The 21,570-nt window shown below is 52.2% G+C and overlaps 1 protein-coding gene across 3 annotated transcripts in view; it reads right to left on the bottom strand.

Moving 5' to 3' along the window:
* RPTOR (regulatory associated protein of MTOR complex 1) overlaps positions 1-21,570 on the bottom strand; it is a 399,056-nt gene that overhangs the window by 12,356 nt on the left and 365,130 nt on the right. For all 3 annotated transcript variants that reach the window (XM_026455870.1, XM_026455869.2, XM_026455871.1), the window contains 4 exons: positions 10,469-10,574; positions 5,134-5,248; positions 3,567-3,691; positions 1,413-1,517 (listed from right to left, as the gene is read on the bottom strand). In XM_026455870.1, the coding sequence (XP_026311655.1) occupies positions 1,413-1,517; positions 3,567-3,691; positions 5,134-5,248; positions 10,469-10,574 (451 nt within the window). The remainder of the gene's footprint in view (positions 1-1,412; positions 1,518-3,566; positions 3,692-5,133; positions 5,249-10,468; positions 10,575-21,570) is intronic.

Raw genomic sequence — 21,570 nt, 5'->3', positions numbered from 1 at the left:
GCCTCCCGAGTAGCTGGGACTACAGGCGCCCGCCACCTCGCCCGGCTAATTTTTTGTATTTTTTAGTAGAGACGGGGTTTCACCGTGTTAGCCAGGATGGTCTCGATCTCCTGACCTCGTGATCCACCCGTCTCGGCCTCCCAAAGTGCTGGGATTACAGGCTTGAGCCACCGCGCCCGGCCAAGTGATCTTTCCTGTCTAGCAAATGACACAGTGTCACCAAACTTGGTCTTTCGGAGACGCACACAGTGGCCAGTGAGTGGTCTGACCCCCAGGCTGGCCATCCGCTGTCTCCCGGGAACCCTCCCGGACCAGGGCCCCGGGCTGGGGGTCACCTCTCCTGCTCTGTCCCAGGGAAGCTGTCATACCCCAGAAGAGGGTTGCCTCATGGGGGAAGCAGAGCCTGGAGATCAGGACAGAAAACAGGAAAGGGCCTCCGTGGAGTGCGGGGTGTGGATGGTTTATTCTGCTGGATGAAACTTATGAACATGGTTACATTTAAAAAAGAAATCCAACATTCCAGGAAATGTCCACCCTGGAGCTGTCCCCATGACGTCCCCTGAGGCACGTGAGGGTTGGCATCTCCTGGGACAGGCGCTTGGACAGAAGGCGCCAGAGACAGAGCCATGTGACCCAGGGCAGAACCAGGGCAGGCCCCACACGGACGGCTGACCACAAGGTGTAAGGCCACATCCACAGGCTACAGACGAAGACACAGAAATCACAAACCGGCAGGAGCCGGCAGAGGGGCCGGGAGGGTAACCGTTCACTCTGAGCATCGCCACTGAAGGGCGATGACTCCCAGAGGCGAAGGCCTGGCGCTGCGGAGGGGCCTCTGGAAATCCAGACCCCAAAGCCTGACCCCGCGAGCCTCCTAACTCCGCCTGAGTCCTTCCAGAACGACCTGCGGGCCCGTGCCCCGGCCCTCGTCCAGGCCACGCAGCGGTGCAGGCAACACGCAGAACTGTGCCCAGAGCCGACACTGCAGCCGCTGCATCCCTCCAGCCTGGGCAGGCCAGTGAGTGCCTGAGGCCCCAGGTGACCATGTGCACCGACCAAGGAGGAGTTAAATTTGGGCCCAAAGAGCGTGTGATGCGGGGCCTTCAGGCCCTGCCGGCAGTGACACTGTCCCAAGCAGCACATGTCTGCAAGCCAAGGACGGAGGCTGGGGACGGGGCACCCACGAGTGGCTGACCATGCCCAGGGCTGGGACTCCGGCCAGGCAGTGCACTCAGGGCCCTGGGGCTCACATGCTTTCGGGGACATGGGTGGGGAGCTGCTGCTTTAGGATTCTGGGGACTCCGAGGTGGAGCAGCCTGTGTGGAGACAGCCCCAGCAGGGCCTTGGAACTTCGAGTGTGCCCACAGCCCTGGGCGCACATCCTGCTCCGGGGAGGAGCAGGGCGGACCCACCTCGCGTTGTTGGCAGCATGTCCGAGAGCCCCTGCCACGCGGTCACCATCTCTGGGTTCTTCTCCAAATCGGCAAAATTCTTCCAGACTCTGATGGCACCATCGTCTGGGGAGGGAGGGAGGGAAGGATGTGAACCAGGCCCGGCGCTGGCCTGGCCTGTGCTGTGTGTGGGGGGGTAAGAGCCCTTCCTGGTAGTCGTGCTGCAGGGACCCCGGGCGGGCAGCTTGACTTGCTGCCCATGGTTCCAGATCTCTGGGTGCCCGCCGACTCGACTCTGCCCTCAGACCCACATCTGGGTGAGCCAGCAGGAGTCGTCGCAGCCTGGGGGATGGGAGACCGCAATCCTGTCCCACCCTGGCCACAGAGCTCAACTCTGAGTGAGGTTTGGCTGCCCTGGGACCTGGCGCTGCCCCTTCCTCTAGCTCTAGGGCATCGGGTTCCCTGGTGGGGAGGCAGGCGGGCAAAGCTTGGTTGGGTGGGTGGGGCTGTGTTTTACCCTCTGGTGAGCCAGCCTGTGCCAGGAAGCAGAACGAAAGGCCAGCGTCACAGAGGACACCCGAACCCTCCGCCCCGTTCCTCTCTCTGCTCCACAAAGAAAGCAGCCTTGACTTGAAGGGACAATGCAGACATCTGGACTCTGCCTAAGACGCGGGCATGGACGCAGTGCCCTGCTCTCAGGGGCTTAGAAAGGAGCAAACAGCCGTCCGCGTCCTCCAGCAGATGGGCAGGGAGGTCAGCTTGGGTGTGGGGAAAGCAAGTGGGTCCTCTGAGCCGTCCGGGAACCCTGCCCCTGGCCTTGCGAGCCCCTCCTGTGTGGCCCTCAGGTGCTCTTCAAGCCCCAAGCTGATTGCCCTGGTGGACAACAGCCTCGCCTCCACCCGCCTGCCTGTCCCGCTCTCCGCTCTCCATCCCACACAGCGAACGCTCCCAGTTCTGGAGCCGGGGGCCTTCTACTGCTGTTCGGAGCCTGCTCTGTAAAGGACCCCGGCGCTGCCCCAATGCCTGCTCTCTCAGCCAAGGAACTGCCCTCTCCCGCTGGTGCTTGGAGATGCTCACATCTGGCTTCTCTGAAACCGTGGGCTGAGCCTGGCTGGTCCCTTGCCCCCTCCGCCCCAACTATACATCTCCTCCTGGTCACATCTGACAGCTACAGGGACAAGGATGGGCTTTTGACATGGGTTGATGTTACTTGGTCCTGAGGTGGCAGTGCTCGGAGGAGGTGCTGCATGAGGACACGTCCCCGTGGCCACGTCCCTCACCAGGAGCCCACAACCACGCTGAGGGCTGTGCACTTGCCAGCACAACCAACTCGACACTCTCAGAGGCTCAGGTGTCCAGGGGCTGGAGCTGACAGGGACAGGCTGGGTGGGATCTGGGTGTCTGCCTTCGCTTCTCTCAGCTGTGCTGGCCTCTCCCGCCTGCCTCCCACCTAGTGCTCTCCAGTCTCTACAGGAAGTACCGTGTGACTGACAGCAACTTCTCATCAGCGACAGGCAATGGACTCATGTTTTCAAAGTGCTAAAGGAAAACGACTGTCAACGTGGGGTAACTGACGTGGAAACGATTGTTCCAAAGTGAGGGTGAAACTAAGACATTTCAGACCCCTCCAGAAAAAACCCCCACAAAACCCAGGAAAACCAAAACCAGAGTGAGACCCACTATGGCAATGAACCACTGGTCAGTGACCATGACGGTCAACGATGTCCTTTCGGGCACAGGACGGGACTGGAGGAGGGTGAGTGCCAGCTCCCCGTGGGGGCAGCAACTGGCAAATGAGCCAGCGACGCCAGGAGACAGACCGGGGAGGACCTGGCACATGTTGTGGCTTGGGGCATCCTCCCTGATTCTCGGGTGTCACGTGGGACCCACCCGGTCTCTCACAGGGGTTTCAGGACAGAGGCTGTTCCTGGTGCTGGAAGGGCCAGAGGACCGAGATGAGAAGACAAGTCCCTGGAACCCTGAAGGACAGGGCCATCTTTGCTTTCCTGTGTGTGCTGCTGAAGCCCTTCCCTCATATACCTCCCACTTCTGAATGAGCAGGGCTTTCGGTACTTTCTGTAAGGTAGATGTGCAAACACATCTCAGGATCGCACGCCCTCCCTGCCACTCCCCCAGACTCTGGGTTCTGATCCCGGCTGCGCAAAGCCCGCTCACCTGTGGCCGTCAGCAGGAGTGAGCAGTCCTGGCCGTTCAGATACTCCATGGCAGTGACCCTTGTGTACCGAGGGTTCCCGTTGTGGAAATAGTCCAGTTTCTCCCCTTTCTCCCAGTCCCAAAAGCTTAAGGGAAGAAGAGAGGAATAAAAAAGTCATTAGGAAATTGCAAACCCAAATTACAGTGAGATACCTCCTGAAACCCAACGGGATGGCTGCTATCAAAAAACCACACACTACGGCCGGGCACGGTGGCTCACACCTGTCGTCCTAGCTACTCGGGAGCCTGAGGCAGGAGGACTGTTGAAGCCTGGGAGCTCAAGACCAGCCTGGACAACAAAGTGAGACCCTGTCTCCAAACAAACAAACAAAGAGAGAATAACGGTGCTGGCAAGGATGTGAGAAATCGGAGCCACAGGCTGTGTGGGTGGGAAGGGAAGAGGATTTCCTGTGGAAAACAGCCTGGTGGTTCCTCCGAAAATTAAACAGAGCATCACCATATGGTCCAGCAATTCCACTCTGGGCGTATCCCCAAAAAACAGAAAGCAGGGACTTGAACAGATACTTGTACACCAATGTTCACAGCAGCGTTATTCACGACAGCCAAAAGGTGGAAGCTGCCCAGGTGTCCACGAACAGATGAGCAACGAGACAAAGTGTGATCCGTCCACACGTGGAATATTACTCAGCCAGGAAAAGGAAATTCTGACATGTGCTATAGCTTGGAGGAATCTTGAAGACACTACGTTGAGTCCAATGAGCCAGGCACAAAGGGCCAAATCCCGGGTGACTGCACTGGTATGAGGCCCCTAGCGTGGGCCACTTCAGAGAGACAGAAGGTAGAACGCTGGCTCAGGCGGATGCAGGAATGGGGAGCTGGTGTCTGATGGGGACCAAGTTTCGGTTTTGTGCGATGAGAAGGTTCTGGAGACCAGTGGGGGTGATGGTCGCCTAACAATGTGAATACACTTTATGCCACCGGCTGTGCACTCAAAATGGTAAAAATGGCAGATTTGAGGCTATGTATGTTTTACCACAATTTTTAAAAAGAGAGGAAAAAGAAATGGAGGTGTGAACCACAGGGATTTTACAAACTCTAAAAGGAACCCCTGCCACTGTCCTCCCCGATGAAGTGGGTACTCTCTCCATCACGTAAGGGCGACACTTGCTGTGGGTTAAACTCGCTTCTCTCCTGGGGCACCTAGCGTCTTCTCACTGCTTGTCTATCATATACTTGCTTCTGTGGGCAGGGCAGCAAGCCGGGCCCCCTGTGTACGCCTCTATTACAAGTGTGATCGGGGAGCCCCTGCCACTCCCCTGTGACCTCCAGGGAGGACTCCGGACTGTCTTTCAGTGACAAGGGCAGAGCCAGGCCCGGGGCAGGTATGGGCGGGGCTCGGTCAAGAGGAGAAGGTGAGTAGGGGCGTTTCTCGGGAAACAGTGCTAAGGGCCTCGGGGTGAGTGTCGTGCATCGGCTTTTCAAGGAAGAGGAGTGGTGATGGGGTGAACAGGGCATTGCTGGGGCTGCCGGTCAGCCAGGAGGTAGGTCTGACAAGCACAGTGCATACCAGATGCTGTCCTTGTCGGCTACGGCGATGCACGGCGTGAAGGGGTGGAATTTCACCACAGAGGGGACGCCGGGGTTCCTGTTCAGAAATATTTGGTCGTCCAATCTCGTAATGCCTGTCAAAAGAAACACAAAAGAGTGGATCCAGGAGCCAGCGTCGTTTCCCCTTTTTAAAAATGTTTTAAAGACAGAGTCCTGTTCTGTCGCCCTGGCTGGAGTACAGTGGTGCGATGATGGCTCACTGCAGCTTCCACCTCCTGCTTAAGCCATCCTCCCGCCTCAACTGCATGTAGCTGGGGATACAGGCGTGTGCCACCACACCTGGCTACTTTTTTTGTTTTTTTTGTTGAGACAGGGTCTTACTATGTTGCCTGGGGTAGTCTCAAATTCCTGGGCTCAAGCGATCCTCCTGCCTCGGCCTCCCTAAGTGTTGAGATTACAGGCATACTTCCAGCCTTTTTTTTTTTTTTTTTGAGATAGAGTCTTGCTCTGTCGCCCAGGATGGAGTGCAGTGGCGAGATCTTGGCTCACTGCAACCTCCGCCTCCCAGGTTCAAGTGATTCTCCTGCCTCAGCCTCCCGAGTAGCTGGGATTACAGGTATCCACCACCATGCCCAGCTAATTTTTGTATTTTTAGTAGAGATAGTGTTTTGCCATGTTGGCCAGGCTGGTCTCGAACTCCTGACCTCAAGTGATTCACCCACCTCGGCCTCTCAAAGTGCTGGGATTACAGGCGTGAGCTACCATGCCCAGCAAGCCAGTCTTAATTTACAATAAATATATTCCCAATGTATCTTATCATGGCTGACGTCAATACCTTGTGGACGTGGAGAGGCACAAAGGAAGCAGAAGAAAAGCAGAGACTGAAGGGAGGGGCCTGACCACCTGCTGAGGGGCAGGCACATCTGGGCTCTCAGGCGAGAGTGAGAGTGAGAGAGAGAGAGAGTGGCTCTCAGCCACTGAGTCCCCAGAGTAAGGGCCCAGGGCCCTGGCCGCAGGGTCCATGCCTTTGCTCAGAACCCCCAAAGCTCCTGATGCCGAGCTGGATACGCGAAGCATTCAGCCGATGCTTGTCAGCAGTGGTCAGGTTCATATAAATTATTTGGGTTGGATTATATGAAGAAACTAATAAAGGTTTCAGAATAAGCTGGGTAGGGCTCTGATTCATAACAGACTTAAGGAGGAGACACGGGTGTGGCCACCAGGATCCACACTGCAGCCAAAGTCTGGGGGTCTTTCAGTCTAGAAAGATGACAACTCTGAAATTCCTTGATTGAGGGATCTATTACAGAATCACAGATTTAACAGAAGGGGGAACGTGGACTTCACCACCAGGCCCCTGAACACGAGCACTAGGAAGTAAGTCCCTTGTGACTCTGAAAGGCTTTGTTCTAGAAGGAACCATAAAAGGAAGCTAAAAATGCAGAGGGCGTCAAGATGGATCCAACACATCTTGGTGACTGAGAGGGCAGCGGGGGATCTGTGGGTGCACAAGCCTGACTGTCTGATCTTGGTGACTGAGAGGGCAGCGGGGGATCTGTGGGTGCACAAGCCTGACTGTCTGATCTTGGTGACTGAGAGGGCAGCAGGGGGTCTATGGGTGCATGAGCCTGATTGTTGCAGTGCCAGGGACACAAGCTGGGCTGCCTCCTGGCCTTGGCTGTGGTCACCTGCGTGGCCTCTGGGCAACCAGGAGGGTGTCTTGGGGACCCCCAAGCCTTCCTCAGCCAGAGATACAGCTCCAGGTGGTGCAGAGCGAAGCCACCTGGCTCTTACTAACCATGTCCTCACCTGAACTTCTGGTCTGGCCCGGAGGACCGCATGGCCCAGAGGACCGCGTGACCCGGAGGACCGCGTGGCCCGGAGGACCGCGTGACCCGGAGGACGGTGTGACCTGGAGGACCGCGTGACCCGGAGGACGGCGCCAGCCTCAAGTCTTCCTTGTGGGGAGTGGTGGGCTTGTGCTCTGGCAGGAAGTGAGGCAGCCAAGTATACAGTGGTCCCCAGAGAAACTTCCACTGGCCTGCACACTGGGACAACAGTGGGGAGCCATAGAAGTTGGTGCCCTTTGCAGAGGAAGGAGCCCAGCTCTCCCAATCCGGGGTAGAACCTGGGATCCAATCTGAGGCGGGAAGAGCACCAGCAGGACTCCGGCTTTGCGGGGAGGCCCTATTTTCAGTCTTTTCCTTCTCGCCGAATAAACCCTGTCCTTCTCATCCTTCAAAGTGTCTGGGAGCCTAATTTTTCACGGTTCTGTGACAAGGACCCTGTTTTTAGCTGAACTAAAAAGTCCTACAACAGAAGGAGCCTACCCTCGGGGCACAAGGTCAAAGCCGTGTGACTTGGGCACTCTGCTGCAGGCCGCTCTGAGCTGGGCTTAAGCACAGCCAAGGCCACCCACCTCCAGCAGCTGACAGCCCCTCCGCTTGTGCCTGGCACTGTCCAGGTGGCACCAGGGCCGCGGCGTCTGTGGGCTGAAGTCTCGCTAATGCTTGGTGTATGCACAGCACCTCGGTGAGCTACTCTGTTTCCAACACTGTCAGTCCCCAGCTTCAGTCCTTAAACAGCAAACACCCAGAACCACGGAAAGGAGAGGAATGCCAGGTTGCATAAGGAGGGTCCGCACTCACAGAGGCAGGCAGGCCTGAAGCCTCTGGTGTGGCAGCAACACCGTGTTACCCTATGGTCCCTCCATTTGCAGCTGCAGGGATATTTGGCTGGAGTTTGGGCATAATCTAAGCACTGAAAGACAAAGGGAAATCCCACCCAGCCCGTGCGTTCGGTACGTTTGAAAATCAGTGCATGATGGCCAAGGTCGTGAACGTCGCCCAGGAGAAGGCTGAAGAACCGGGCAGGGGCCTGTGTGGCACAGGGCTTTCCCAATCCCACCTCCTGGGCAATGCTGACTTCTCTGGTTCTCATCCATCCACAGGCATCAGTTTCTCCTTTTTCTTTCTTTGTTTTTTTTTTTTTTTTTTTGAGATGGAGTCTCGCTCTGTCCCCTAGGCTGGAGTGCAGTGGCACAATCTCGGCTCACTGCAAGCTCCGCCTCCCGGGATCATGCCATTCTCCTGCCTTAGCCTCCTGAGTAGCTGGGACTACAGGCGCCCGCCACCTCGTCCAGCTAGTTGTTTTTGCATTTTTAGTAGAGACAGGGTTTCACCGTGGTCTTGATCTCCTGACCTCTTGATCCACCTGCCTCGGCCTCCCAAAGTGCTGGGATTACAGGCGTGAGCCACCGCGCCCGGCCAGTTTCTCCTTTTTCTTAATGCTCACGTCTTTCCCAGCACACAGTTGGCTGTTAAATGAAAATAAACACCTGCACTGAATCCGAATTCCGAGGACAGAGGACAGGGAGGAGGGCGCGGCCTCACTCCTCAGTGGCTCCTGGCGCTATGCCTGCTGGCACCGTCCCCTGTGTCTTCAGGCCAAATTTGCTGGTGTCTCCAGCGGCTCACAGCTCCTCCTTTGTGTGTCTGGACAATCTCTCTCCCTTTTTTCACAAAAAGAACTCTCAATTCTGGTTCACAAAGATACTCTTTTTTTTTTGTCTAGAAACCTCCATTTTGGGTCTTGAATGCCAGCTGCTTCACACCCTGCTCAATTCTGACCACAGCCTCCAGGCCAGAGCATCACCTTGGCCGTCAGGGGCCAGCTCATCTTCCGATGTTGAACTGTGTGAGCCAGACTCAGCTCCCAAGCCTGTCTCAGGCAGCAGGCAGCCCCTGTGTGCTGGCCATCCCAGCTAGCAGGCTGGGGGGTCCTAGAGGACCGCTAACATCCAGGAAAACAGCCTCCTGTCACCACCACCTGGAGATGGCTCATCCAGCAGGGTGGTCTGTTCTCTCTGCTGGAGAAAGCCATCCTGGCTGCAAGGTTCAGTGGCAGCTGCTGGGGCGGCATGCACCGGATGGCAACATGGGATGTATAAACCTGGTCTGCCGCCAGCTCTTCAGATACACAGAGGGCTACAAACAACTACAATTAGCTTTCGGCACAACAGCCACCGTCTGTGTTAATGTGAGACGAACCCCAGGCCTTCACAGGGAGAGCTGTATGGGAACAGCTTCAGAAACGCTGCTGGTACCAGAAGTCAGCAGTCTCTTCGGTGCTCAGCAGAGCAGAGGTGTGAGCCGGGCCTAGGCATGCTCGCTGAGGATGAGCTCACGGCGCCCGTGCTGCCTGCAGGCAGGGCCTGGACAGAGTGGGCAGGTCCCTCAGCTTTGGCAGGAGGGACGGTATCTGTCTTATGGGTCACCAACCCCAACTTCAGAAAGTAACCCCAAATAATCTTCAGACTTTTACAGGACAGAGACGCAAAGTCAGAACGACAAACCCGCACACGGGGGTCAGAGTCCTCGATTATTGATGGGGCTGATTTGGTTGGCGGCAGTTTGAGGTCCCCCAGCCAGAGCTGGCTCTGTGGCGGGAGCCCACGGCCGCGGGGACAGGGGAGGAATGCGGAGACACCACGGCTGCTCTGTGCCCTCAGTGTCCTCAGGGGGGCCACAGGGCTGGGCCTGGGCCCCTGTACACTCCTGGATTCTGGGGAGAGGCCAGGGTCCCTGGGATGGGGCTGCCTGACACCCTCATTGCTGTGTTGACTCTCAGGGCCTCCCTGCTCCCCACACAGTCTCTGCCACCGGGGTCGCCTGCAGCCCGGATCTCTTCCGCAGGAGCCCCCTCTGCTGTCTGTGGCAGCACACACTGCCCCCTCCTGGGCTGCTCCCTGCCCCTCCACTCTGGGTGCGGCTGGGAGAGCAAACGACGAGGCAGGCGAAGGGGGCATTTGGCATCTGGTGGCAAATCTGGGACTGAAGTGTTGGGTGACAGAGCTAGCCACCATTTCAGGGACAAGGTGGAGGCCATGGCTGAGGAAACCAGGGCCTGGCATTTCCAGGGAAGGACACGCCATCTGCATGGCCTGGCACAAAGACACCGGTCCGGGTGGGCAGATGTGGGCTCTCGGGGGCCTTCCCTTCTGGAAACATCCACGTGCAAAGTTCCGCTTCCATGAGTTCCACCTGTGCTGATAATCCTGCGGGCTAGGGGCTGCCCGTGCAGGGGAAGAGGCAGGGTCCTGGGACAGCCCCTTCCCAGGCGGTGGCTCTCCCACCCGCCCCGCCCCGCCCCACACTCTGGGCTGCAGAACCTGGAGTGGCAGCAGCTTCATCTCCACCAGCCTTGATGTGCTTATCTGCAAGGGAGACGGGGTGCAGGGGGCGGGCCTGTTGTGGACAGTGGATGGCTGGAGAAGGCTGTGCGTGGGCTGCGGGGGGCCTCCCCCAGCCCCTACCCCCGGAATGAGCCCCTGGCTGGCTGTGTGGGTGCCTTACCCTTCTGGATGACTTGCTGGGCCTGCCTCCTGACACGGCTGTTCCGCAGGAACCGCCACTCCCGCTCCTTGCGGATCTGACTCTCCAGGTCGTGCTCTTCTGGAATCTTCAACAACAGAAAACACCCAGTTAAGCCCAGGGATGAAATAGGGTGGTCTCTCGGTATCAGTGGGGTACGGGTTCCAGGACCCCTCAGACAGCAAAACCTGTGTGGCTCAGTCCCCGATGTGAAAGGGTGTGGCACCTGCGTACAAGCAGCACGTGTCCTCCGGCACACCTCAAACCCTCGCTAGCTTGCTCACCATACCTGATTCGGCGTCAATGCTGTGTAGATAGCTGCTATGCTGTATTTTCAAAATTTGGATTGTGTTTTGTTGTATTATTTTAAATTTATTTTTGTTATTTAAATTTGTTTTTTTTATCTAAAACTGGTTGAATCTGCGGATGCAGCTCCTGTGGACATGGAGGGCTTGGCTGTAGTTATTTTCAGATAAAGGCACCTCTTTCTCAAAGGCTGAAGGCTTTGGGCTTCTCGTCTGGCGGCGCACCAAAGCTGGGAGGCACGGGCTGTTGGTAGGTCCCACATCTGCTACAAAACACATTGCTGGTCCCCTCCCCGGAGCTGGGAGAGGCGCTCTCCACACCTGTGTTCGCTAGTGTGGGGGCTCTGAGACCCCTGAGTGAGTGGCCTGTAGGTGAGGCTGACAGGTTGATGGGAAGCAGGGCCTTGGGAAATGCCTCCACAGGGAATGGGGGGTACTGAGGTCAGCACTGAGCAGCAGGGCAGGGGGGCACCGAAGTGCCACTTCAAACACTGAAAACACAATCAGAAGGCAGGTGCGCTGGAGGAGACACTGCCTTTATTCTCTCTCTAATGCCAAAGGGAACCAGGCAGCTGGCTGGAAGATGAGGGAGGTTACGAGACAGGAGGAAGACAGCCTCACGAGAGGCGAGGCCGGGCCCTGAGAGGGTGCGGGACCTTCCTGGGCAGCAGAGGGGGTGCCGCTGGGCTCCCACAGGTAGAAGAGCTAGGAGGGTGCTGAGCTGCAAGTCTGGCTGGGGTTAAACTAACTCGTGAGAACTTTAGTGCCTTTCCCTAACAAGACAGCTTCAGAAAGACCAAGTTAATTTTCACTTGAAATTTGCAGACGCTGGACGTGCTGCTGTCCTCTCTTCCCTGAGCAAAGGTCCTCGCTTCAGGACCTGCGTGTGCGTGCCTGTGTGTGCATGTGCATGTGTACGTGTGCGTGCCTGTGTGTGCGTGCATGTGTCTCTGTGTGTGCACGCACATGTGGGTTGGGGCGTGCACGTTCAGCGTCTAGGAGAGGTCCATACTTGGCCAATACTAACTAGGATTTATCGACTTCACGCAGGAGGATGGCCACTTGTCTGTGTAACACAGATGCATCTCCTTAAGCATACACTGACCGTTCAGTCAATCTGGCTGAGTCTGTTCCTTGCTAAGAAACTAAGACTTGTGAAGACCCAAAATACAAAAGAAATGAAATAAACAAGATAAGAACCCTAGTTCCTTTTGGTAAAAACAACTCTGTCTCGACAAAGGAAAAAGCCTGCATTAGTTATTAAAAAGTCGCTTTCTCTAATAGAAGAAATGGGAATAAAGACTATAGCGCCTGGCCATGTTTGTGTCCCTGCACGTAAATGTGGCAAGAAAATGGTTTCTCCATGTGGAGTTTTAGGCGGTCATTGTAGGTGGTTATTACGTGCAACTGTTTACACAGCATTCTTTGTGTCTCCTCCTCCAATGCTTTGTGTCAGCTCTGATTACAAAACAGAAACAGGCAGACCCCAAACCTTGCGTCTGACCCTGTGCTCATGGATGCCTGTGGCTCAGTTCCTAGCATTTTACCGCTCTGCTGCCTTCTTTTTCTTCTTAAAAGTCAAAAACCACACTTGACAAAGCAGCCACAACACAGCAAAAGAGACATCCAAACCCGGAAACAATAACCACAAAAAGTGTCAAAGGCTCCCTCCGCACATTTTCTGGTTTAGAAATAACCCCACAATGGCAAATGGGATAGATTGTGGATTCTTAACAACCGGTTTCACTTTATGACAATCCTGAGCTTATTAGAAAAGAAGTGACAAATGACCAATAACATAGACCAGTAACAAGAAAAAACCCACGGCCGAAAGACTCAAAGCTGTGCAGGAACAGAGATATTGCACTTTAATGAGACTCGGGCTTGTCTGGGAATAAATTAGAGGAAGAGTCTAAAAGGCACTTTCGAGCGGGAAGGGAGGGGAACCCGATGGGAATTCCAGGTCCTTGGCCCGGCACTCTATGGCCCTGGGTCTGAGCTCGGGCAAAGGGCAAAGAATCCAGACACCGGGGGCAGACATGGGGCAGCTTCAGAGCCTCAGCTTCAAAGACAACAAAGACGAAGACTGCAAGGTCGAGAGGGGGCCCATGCCAGAACAGGGAGGGGCACCAGGACGCCTGGAGACAGGAGCTGAGGGGTTTCAGGTGGACTGGCATTTCTCCTGTTGCCATGGCACTGCAAGGGCCCTCTCCCAGCCCAGGAGCTCTGCCTCTAGGGGTAGGTGGCTGCCACTTCCCTAGTCTGAGCTCAAGGAGAGAGCCCACAGCCTTCCCTCACAGCCCTTGCTGGGCTGGGAAGAGACTTTCTGAACGGGAACTCGGTTCTGACACCACCCCCAGTGTCTGTGTCAGGACAACCAGCTATGACCACGAGGGTCACAGGACCAGCAGAAGTGGAGGTGCGGTGTGGGGCAGGAGGCAGAGTGGTGGATGGAGAGGCCAGGGGAAGGCAGAGATGCCGTGGAAGACGCAGGCACCCTCCCTGGGAAGCCAGGATGTGACCGCCGCTCAGCACAGAGGCAGCAAATGACACTGCAGCTCTTCATCATCGGCCTGTCACCTCCTCTCCACCTGCTTCTCTCCAGGCTGAATAAAAGCTTTTCAGTAAACAAGGGCCCAGGCCGAGTGTAGGCTTAGCCTCCCTGTAAACAGAGCTCCTGGAGGCTGTGGGTGCCGCGGATCCTGTTACATGATGAGGATCTTGACACTCCTGTTCCTCACACCTCTTGGCTTCCACTCAGACAGAGACCAATTAAGATTCTGAAGCCTCCCACAGAAGCGTCAGCTGAGAGCCAATGAAACACAGCTCCTTTCCTGTTGCAAAGAAAAACCTGGGGCTCAGGAACAAAGGGAGATTAGAGGGTCCCCAGAAGATGGGAAAGCAGCAGTTTGGGGCAGTTTTGGGGTAAATCCTTATCTGTGGAATCTGGGAGCCCTAGGGCTGAGTCTTATTTTCAATCTCTCTGAATTTAGAAAGTTCAGGGTGCAGGGGATACAATTCAAAACAGGTACATGACTATCAAGATTGAGAGAGACTTGGGTGAAGGCAAAAGGGGAGAGGAACCCACGGGAAAAGATTGCTAACACATTAAACGCTTACGCTCCGAGCTCCCTCCCTCTCCACCCACTTAGCTTCTGATTACCGGAAGTAAGGGCAAATTTGCCTCTGTGATGTGCTTTTCCCCTTGACGCTTTTCACGATTTTCCCCACTGTTTAGCAACAAACTATCCCCCTCCCCACTGAACAATAACGTCCCTCTTCGTGAACAGAGGCAGCAGAGGAGGTGGAGGAGGAGGCGGCAGTGGTGTGCGTCGTGGGTCCACAGGCAACAGCACTGATTTGATTCTGCCAATGTCTCGTGTGCATTACATCCAAGGACACAGCCTTTGCGTTACCACAAATCGCCAAGCTATGGAGCAGGGAGAAGCTCTGGATGAAGCTGGGAGCTTGCCGCGCGCATTCACTCCAAAATACGCATTTACATCATCTTTCATGTGACTTCAGCACAAGAGGGAAAACAGTCTCTTCTCCCCGTAACATGAGGTTGATGGAGATGTAATTCACGTACAGTGAATTTCACCCTCTTTAGGTACAGGCAGAGTTTTGACAAACGTTTACGGTCCTATGACCACCCCTCAATCAAGATATAGAACAACTCTATACAGTTTTGCCTTTCCTGGAATGTTATATAAATGGATCGTACAGGATGTGGTCTTTTGAGCAGCTTCTTCCATTTAGCATGATATACTTGAGATTCATCTGTGCCACTGCATTTATCAATAGTTTACATTTTTTTCTGATGCGTCTTTCATTATACGGTTACATCAGCTTCCCTCTTTACCAGGTGAAGGCAACTTGGGTTGTATCCAGTTTTTGGTAACTATGAATACAGTCACTATAAATACTCACATACAGGTTTCTGAATGAACATGTTTTCATCTCTCTTGGTGAATATCCAGGAGTCGAATGGTTGGGTTGTATGGCAGGTGTGTTTAACTTTGTAAGAAACCGACAAACTTTTCCAAGGTAAACAAACAAACAAACAACAACAAAAAAAAAACAAAAAACTTTTCCAAGGTGTCTGTAGTATCTTGTAGTTGCGGTAGCCAAGAATGAGGGTTTTTTTCAGATGCTCTGTGTCCTTTGCCAGCACTTGGTAGATTTCAAGATCCGAGACATTCTAACAGGTGTGTAGCGGGATCTTGCGGCAGGGGTCCGTACTTTCCCGTGATTAAGATCCTTAACAATGAGCATCGTTCCATGTCCTTATTTGCAACCTGTATATCTTCTTTGGTGAGGTGTCTGTGCAAATCTTCCGCCATTGTTTTTTAATTGGGTTGCTTATTTCCCTATTATGGAATTTTGAGTGTTCTTTATGTGTAACAGCCACAAGATCTTTATGTGTTTTATAATTTTCTTTCAGTCGGTGACTTGTCTTTTCATTTTCTTAACTGTCTTTAAAAAGCAGTTTTTGGCCAGGCGCGGTGGCTCACACCTGTAATCCCAGCACTTTGGGAGGCCGAGGTGGGCGGATCATGAGGTCAGGAGATCCAGACCATCCTGGCTAACATGGTGAAACCCCGTCTCTACTAAAAATACAAAAAAAAAAAAAAAAAAAAATTAGCCGGGCATGGTGGCAGGTGCCTGTAGTCTCAGCTACTCGTGAGGCTGAGGCAGGAGAGTGGCGTGAACCTGGGAGGCGGAGCTTGCAGTGAGCCGAGATTGCACTGCACTCCAGCCTGGGCAACGGAGCGAGACTCCGTCTCCAAAAAAAAAAAAAAAAAAAAGCAGTTTTTAATTTTGATGAAGCCCAACTTATCATTTTTTTCTTTTTTGACTTGTGCTTTTTGCATCTTATTAAATAAGTCATTGCCTAACCCAAGGTCAGAAATATTTTTTTTTGTTTCCTTCTAGAAGTTTTATAGTTTTAGGTTTCACACTTAGGCTATGATTCACTCTGAGTTAATTGTTGTATAAGGTGTGAGGTATGGATCAGGTTCTTCTGCTTTTTTCTCTTTTTTTGGCAAATGGATGTTAATTGCTCCAGTACCAATTGTTGAAAAGAGTATCTTTTCTCCATTGAATTGAATTGTTCTTGCACCTTTGTTGAAAATCAATTGAACGTATTTGTGTAGATCAATTTCTGGGCTCTCTATTCTGTTCCATTGATCTATGCGTCTAACCTTTCACCAATCCCACATCATCTTGATTACTTTTTTATAGCAAGTCTTGAAATAAGATAGTGTGAGACTTCTAACTTTGTTCTTCTAGTTCAAAATTGTTCTGGTTATTTTAGTTTGCTTTTCCCCACAAATTTTAGAATAAACTTGTTGATTTTTACCAAAAAAATCCTATTGGGATTTTGATTGGGGTTGCAATGATCTATGTATCAATTTAGGGAGAACTGGAATCTTAATATTATTGAGTCTTCTACACCAGGAGCATGGTCTCCATTTACTTAGGTCTTTTGCTTTCTTTCATCAGTGTTTTATATTTTCCAGAATACAGATCTTTCACATATTTTGAAAAAATATTCATACTTAAGTATTTCGTCTATTTTGGTGCTATTTTGAACAGTACTGATGTTAAATTTCAAAGTCCAATTGCTCATATGGAAATACAACTGATTTTTGTATAATGCCTTTTTTTTTTGAGACAGGGTCTCGCACTGTTGCCCAGGCTGGTCTTGAACTCTTGGGCTCAAGTGATCCTCCTTACCTTGGCCTCCTAAAGTGCTGGGATTACAGGCATGAGCCACTGTGCCTAACGATGCTGAGGACTTGGGAATCTGTGCTTTTTATTCTTGTGATATCTTTGGTTTTGATACAGAAAAATGCTGCCTTCATATACTGAGTTGGGAAGTGTTCACTCTTTAATTTTCTGTGACAGGTTGTGCAGAAGTGGTATTATTTCTTCCTTAAAGGTTTGGTACAGTTGCCAGTGAAACGATCTGGGTCAGAAGTTTTCTGTGTTGAAAGCTTTCAGTTAAAAACTCATTTTCTTGGCTAGATGCAGTGGCTCATGTCCATAATCCCAGCACTTTGGGAGGCTGAGGTGGGACCATTGCTTGAGCCCAGAAGTTTGAGACCAGTCTGAGCAACACAGCAAGTCCCCATTTCTGTAAACAATTTCAAAATTAGCTGTGTCTGGTGGTGCATGCCTATAGTCCCAGCTACTGGGGAGGAAGAGGTGGGAGGGTCGCTCGAGTCCAGGAAATCGAGGTTGCGATGAGCAATGATTGTACCACTGCACCCCAACCTGGGCAACAGAATGAGACCCCATCTCAAACAAAACAAGAAAACTTCATTTTCTTGAATAGACAGGAACTATTCAGGTTATCTCTTTGTTACTGAATGACGTTTGGTAGTAATCTCTTCCAAGGAATTTGTCTATTTCATCTAAATTTTAGAGTTTATGGACACAAAGTAGTGATGGAAGGTATTGCACTGCCGAACCCCAGCTTGGGCAACAGAATGACACCCCATCTCAAACAAAACAAAACGAAACAAGAAAACTTCATTTTCTTGAATAAACAGGAACTATTCAGGTTATCTCTTTGTTATCGAATGACATTTGGTAGTAACCTCTTCCACAGAATTTGTCTATCTCATCTAAATTGTAGAGTTTATAGGTATAAAGCGGTGATAGAAGGTATATTTCTGGGCTCTCAGTTCAAATTCATTGACCTATATGTCTGCTCTTAAGCCAATGTCATAGTCTGTTCATTAGTGCAGTTATGTAGTACGTTTTGAAATCAGGAAGCGTGAGTTGTTTAATTTGTCTTTTACAACATTTTTCTTTTGTGTTATTGTGGGTCCCTCACATTGCAATACAAATGTTAGTATCAGCTTGTCAATTCCTGCAAAAAAGCCTGCCAGGGATGTGCTGAATCTGTAGAGCTATTTGGGGAGTTCTGCCAACTTCACGTTAACTCTTCTGACCGATGAATGTGTGATTTCTTTCCCTTTATTTAACTCTTCTTTAGTATCGTTCAATAATGTTTCAGTGCAAGTCTTACATTTCTTTTGCTAAGTTTATTCCTAAGCATTTTATTATTTTTGCTATGACTGTAAATGAAACTGTTTTCTTGATTGCATTTTTAGGGTTTTCATTACTAGTGTAGGGGAATCGGATGCAAACGGTTACTGGATATTGAGCTTGGGGGTACAATACTGCTGCATTGGGTTTTAAGTTCTGATACTTTATTAAACTGGATTTCGAATGACTTTCAATATTCAGGATCATGTCATCTGTGAATAGAGATGTCTTTATTCTTCTTTCCAATATGATGTTTTATCTCTTTTGCTTGCCTAACTTCCCTGGCTGTAATTTCCAGCACAGTGTTGAAGAGAAGTGGCAAGAGAGGATATGTTTGTCTTGTTACCTTCTTTTGGGAAAGGTATTTTTGAGTGTACAGAATTCTAGGTTGCAGTTTGTTTCTTTCAGCACTTTAAAGATATTACTGGAGGCCGGGCGCGGTGGCTCACGCCTGTAATTCCAGCACTTTGGGAGGCCGAGACGGGCGGATCACGAGGTCAGGAGATAGAGACCATCCTGGCTAACCCGGTGAAACCCCGTCTCTACTAAAAAATACAAAAAACTAGCCGGGCGAGGTGGCGGCGCCTGTAGTCCCAGCTACTCGGGAGGCTGAGGCAGGAGAATGGCGTGAACCCGGGAGGCAGAGCTTGCAGTGAGCGGAGATCTGGCCACTGCACTCCAGCCTGGGCGACAAAGCGAGACTCCGTCTCAAAAAAATAAAAAATATTACTGGACTATCTCTGTCTTACACTGTTTCTAACGAGAAATCTGTGGTGATTCTTGTCCTTGTTCCCCTGTAAGTAATGTGTCTTCTGCTCCAGAGGTCTGCAAGGTTTTCTCTTTATCTTTGGTTTGTGGTGGCTTAGATATGATATGTCCGGCTGTGTGTGTATATGTGTGTGCACACGTGCATGTGTGTGTGTGTCTGTATATCTCATGCTTTGGGATCTTTGCTGGATCTGTGGTTAGATGTTGGACTGCTTTGTACTGTCCTGAATCTCTCAGATGATCTGCAATCCTGTTTGTTTTTTTCCCACTTTTTGTAATCTTTGTGTTTCATTTTGGGTACTTTCTATAGATCTGTCTTTAAATTCACTGATTTTTTCCTTGGCTATTTGAGGTCACAGATAAGCCTCTGGGGGGCATTCACTTGACTCTTAGTCTCCAACTCTCTGCTGGAATCCCTCATCTGTTCATGTGTTGTCTGCCTTTGCCATTAACGCCTTTAGGTCACATTAATCTTGGTTATTTCCACTCCATCTCTGATAGTTCCAACATCTGGGTTGTCCTTGAGTCTTTCTCTGCTTTGTCTCTTGATGGCGGGTGTGTTTGTCTTTTATTTTTGGGGTATCTCATAATTTTCCTTTGTTCTTTTTAGTAGACATGGGGTCTTGCTGTGTTGCCCAGGCTGGTCTTGAATGTCTCAGCTTAAGTGATCCTCTTGTCTTGGCCTTCCAAAGTGCTGGGATTACTGGTGTGAGCCACCATGCCCAGCCTCTCCTAACTTCTGAATGAATTCCAGACTTCATGTGTAGAATACCAGAGACTGAGGTACATATATATACACATGTGCATGCCTGGAAATGGGTATGCCTCTATTACTGGACTGTTAGAGAGTTCAGTCAATCCAGTGAGGCACTGAAATGGGCCTGGATTTTACTGTTGCTATGGTGACACTCAGCACACGGCCAGCTTCCGATTCCTCTCACACGACCTCGTGCTTAGAGCAGGGTCTGGGTTTCCGGAGGGTTTTTGCCAGGGTTCCCACCCCACCTTCCCTTGGTTTTCAGCTTTCCTCGTGTGTCTGCACCTTAGGGGGCTTCTCTCTCTGTGCCCTTGTGCCTCTGCTAGAGCTCAACTGCTGTGCCTGCTGCCTGGAGCCTGCTGGCCTGGTGGAGGGGTCTGAAGGGCTCTCTGTTTGTTGCTCTGGCCCAGACTCTGACTGAGGCAGGGCCTGTGTCTCTGCGTCTTGGGGCGGAGCCTTCTCAGTGACTCTGCCCTGCTCTCTGCAGTGTGCCACATGTGGCAGGCCCTTGCCCTGCTGGAGACGGAAGGTTTTCCTTTGCTGTTCTTCTGTGGCAGTGGGTCTCTGCCTGTGCTCTGGGGGCGACAGGGTTTGCTGCCTTTCATCAGGAACTGCAGGTTTTGTTCTGTGGGGAGCAGGACAGGAGAGCCTGCTGCAGGCCCATACCTCTGAGGGTGCTCTTCTCGTGACGGCCAATCTTCCGGTGATGGCCCAGTGGACGTCCATGGCCTGTGCAGCCTGTGGCTCCTGAAGGTTCGAGATTCTCCACTGTGCCACGTTCAGTCTTGCACAATCCACTGCCAATTTCAGGTGAGCGTTTCTCCCCGCCGGCCCCTTCTGCTCTGCTGGAGGCAACTGGCGCTCACGGCCCAGCTCTCCTGGAGGCACCTCTTCCCTTCCCTGCTGGGCAACTCACTTCCCTGCCACCTCAGTTCTCTGATGGGTTCAGGAAAAGCCAGAATTTTATAGTTTTTCTGCTCTTTGCTTATTTCCAAGGTGGGAGTGGTGCTCTTTCCAGCTGTCTACAGGCGGAGGTGGAACCAGGCTGGGGCCTTTGCCAGAGCAATGCTTCCCACACACTTGAGACCAAAGGAACTGCCCACAGGACCCTCTGCACGTGTAACCAAGCAAAACCAGGACGAAACTCTCTAAGAACGAATGGTTAGAATAACTATGTATTTAATTTAAACAATACTGAATAATCACAATGTTCTCTAAAACAAGACTGTCTGACTTGGCTGATAAACCTGACCCCTGACTGTTTAACACTCAGCAGTCGTTTACCAGACAGGCGCTGGCACTACAGTCAAGCGTGAAGCAAGGTGACCAGAGTGGCACCACACGGTTCCTGCCCTGGCTGCCAGAGGAAGCCGTCCTGCTGCTTTGGAGACTGTGAGCACCAGAGTCCAGCTGGTGGTGGCCGAGTGGAAACAAAGTCAGAGAAGCTATGTCTCCCACTTCCACCCACCAAGTGCGTTCTTCACGCAGCTTCCATCCAAAACCAACGACTCATTCTATTCTGGTCTTCCTGGAGGGGAATCGACCTATCCATTTGCTTTCCTTCTGAACTTTCCAGGAAAGAACAGGAAGCACCCATTTTAGAAGCTGCAGCTGGGGTGGAGCCAGCTGTCCTCCTGAGGCGGGTGAAGCCCACAGCAGACTGAAGTGGATGAGCTGAGGATGAGCTGGGATGATGAGCTGGGGATGAGTTGAGGATGGGCTGAGCATGAGCTGAGCTGGGATGAGCTGGGGATGAGCTGGGGATGAGATGAGGATGAGCTGAGCTGGGGATGATCTGGGAATGAGCTGGGGATGAGCTGGGGATGAGCTGGGGATGAGCTGGGGATGAGTTGAGGATGAGCTGAGGATGAGGTGAGGATGAACTGGGGATGAGCTGGGGATGAGCTGGGGATGAGCTGAGGATGAGGATGAGCTGAGCTGGGGATGAGCTGGGGATGAGCTGGGGATGGGCTGGGGATGAGTTGAGGATGAGCTGAGGATGAGGTGAGGATGATGAACTGGGGATGGGCTGGGGATGAACTGGGGATGAGCTGGGGATGAGCTGAGGATGAGATGAGGATGAGCTGAGCTGGGGATGGGCTGGGGATGGGCTGGGGATGAGTTGAGGATGAGCTGAGGATGAGGTGAGGATGAGCTGGGGATGAGATGAGGATGAGCTGAGCTGGGGATGAGCT

This window comes from Piliocolobus tephrosceles, chromosome 16 (assembly GCF_002776525.5).
Source record: "Piliocolobus tephrosceles isolate RC106 chromosome 16, ASM277652v3, whole genome shotgun sequence".
In the NCBI taxonomy this organism is placed as follows: Eukaryota; Metazoa; Chordata; class Mammalia; order Primates; family Cercopithecidae; genus Piliocolobus; species Piliocolobus tephrosceles.
The sequence above is the reverse complement of the archived record's forward strand: the minus strand, read 5'-3'. Positions and strand labels throughout refer to the sequence as shown.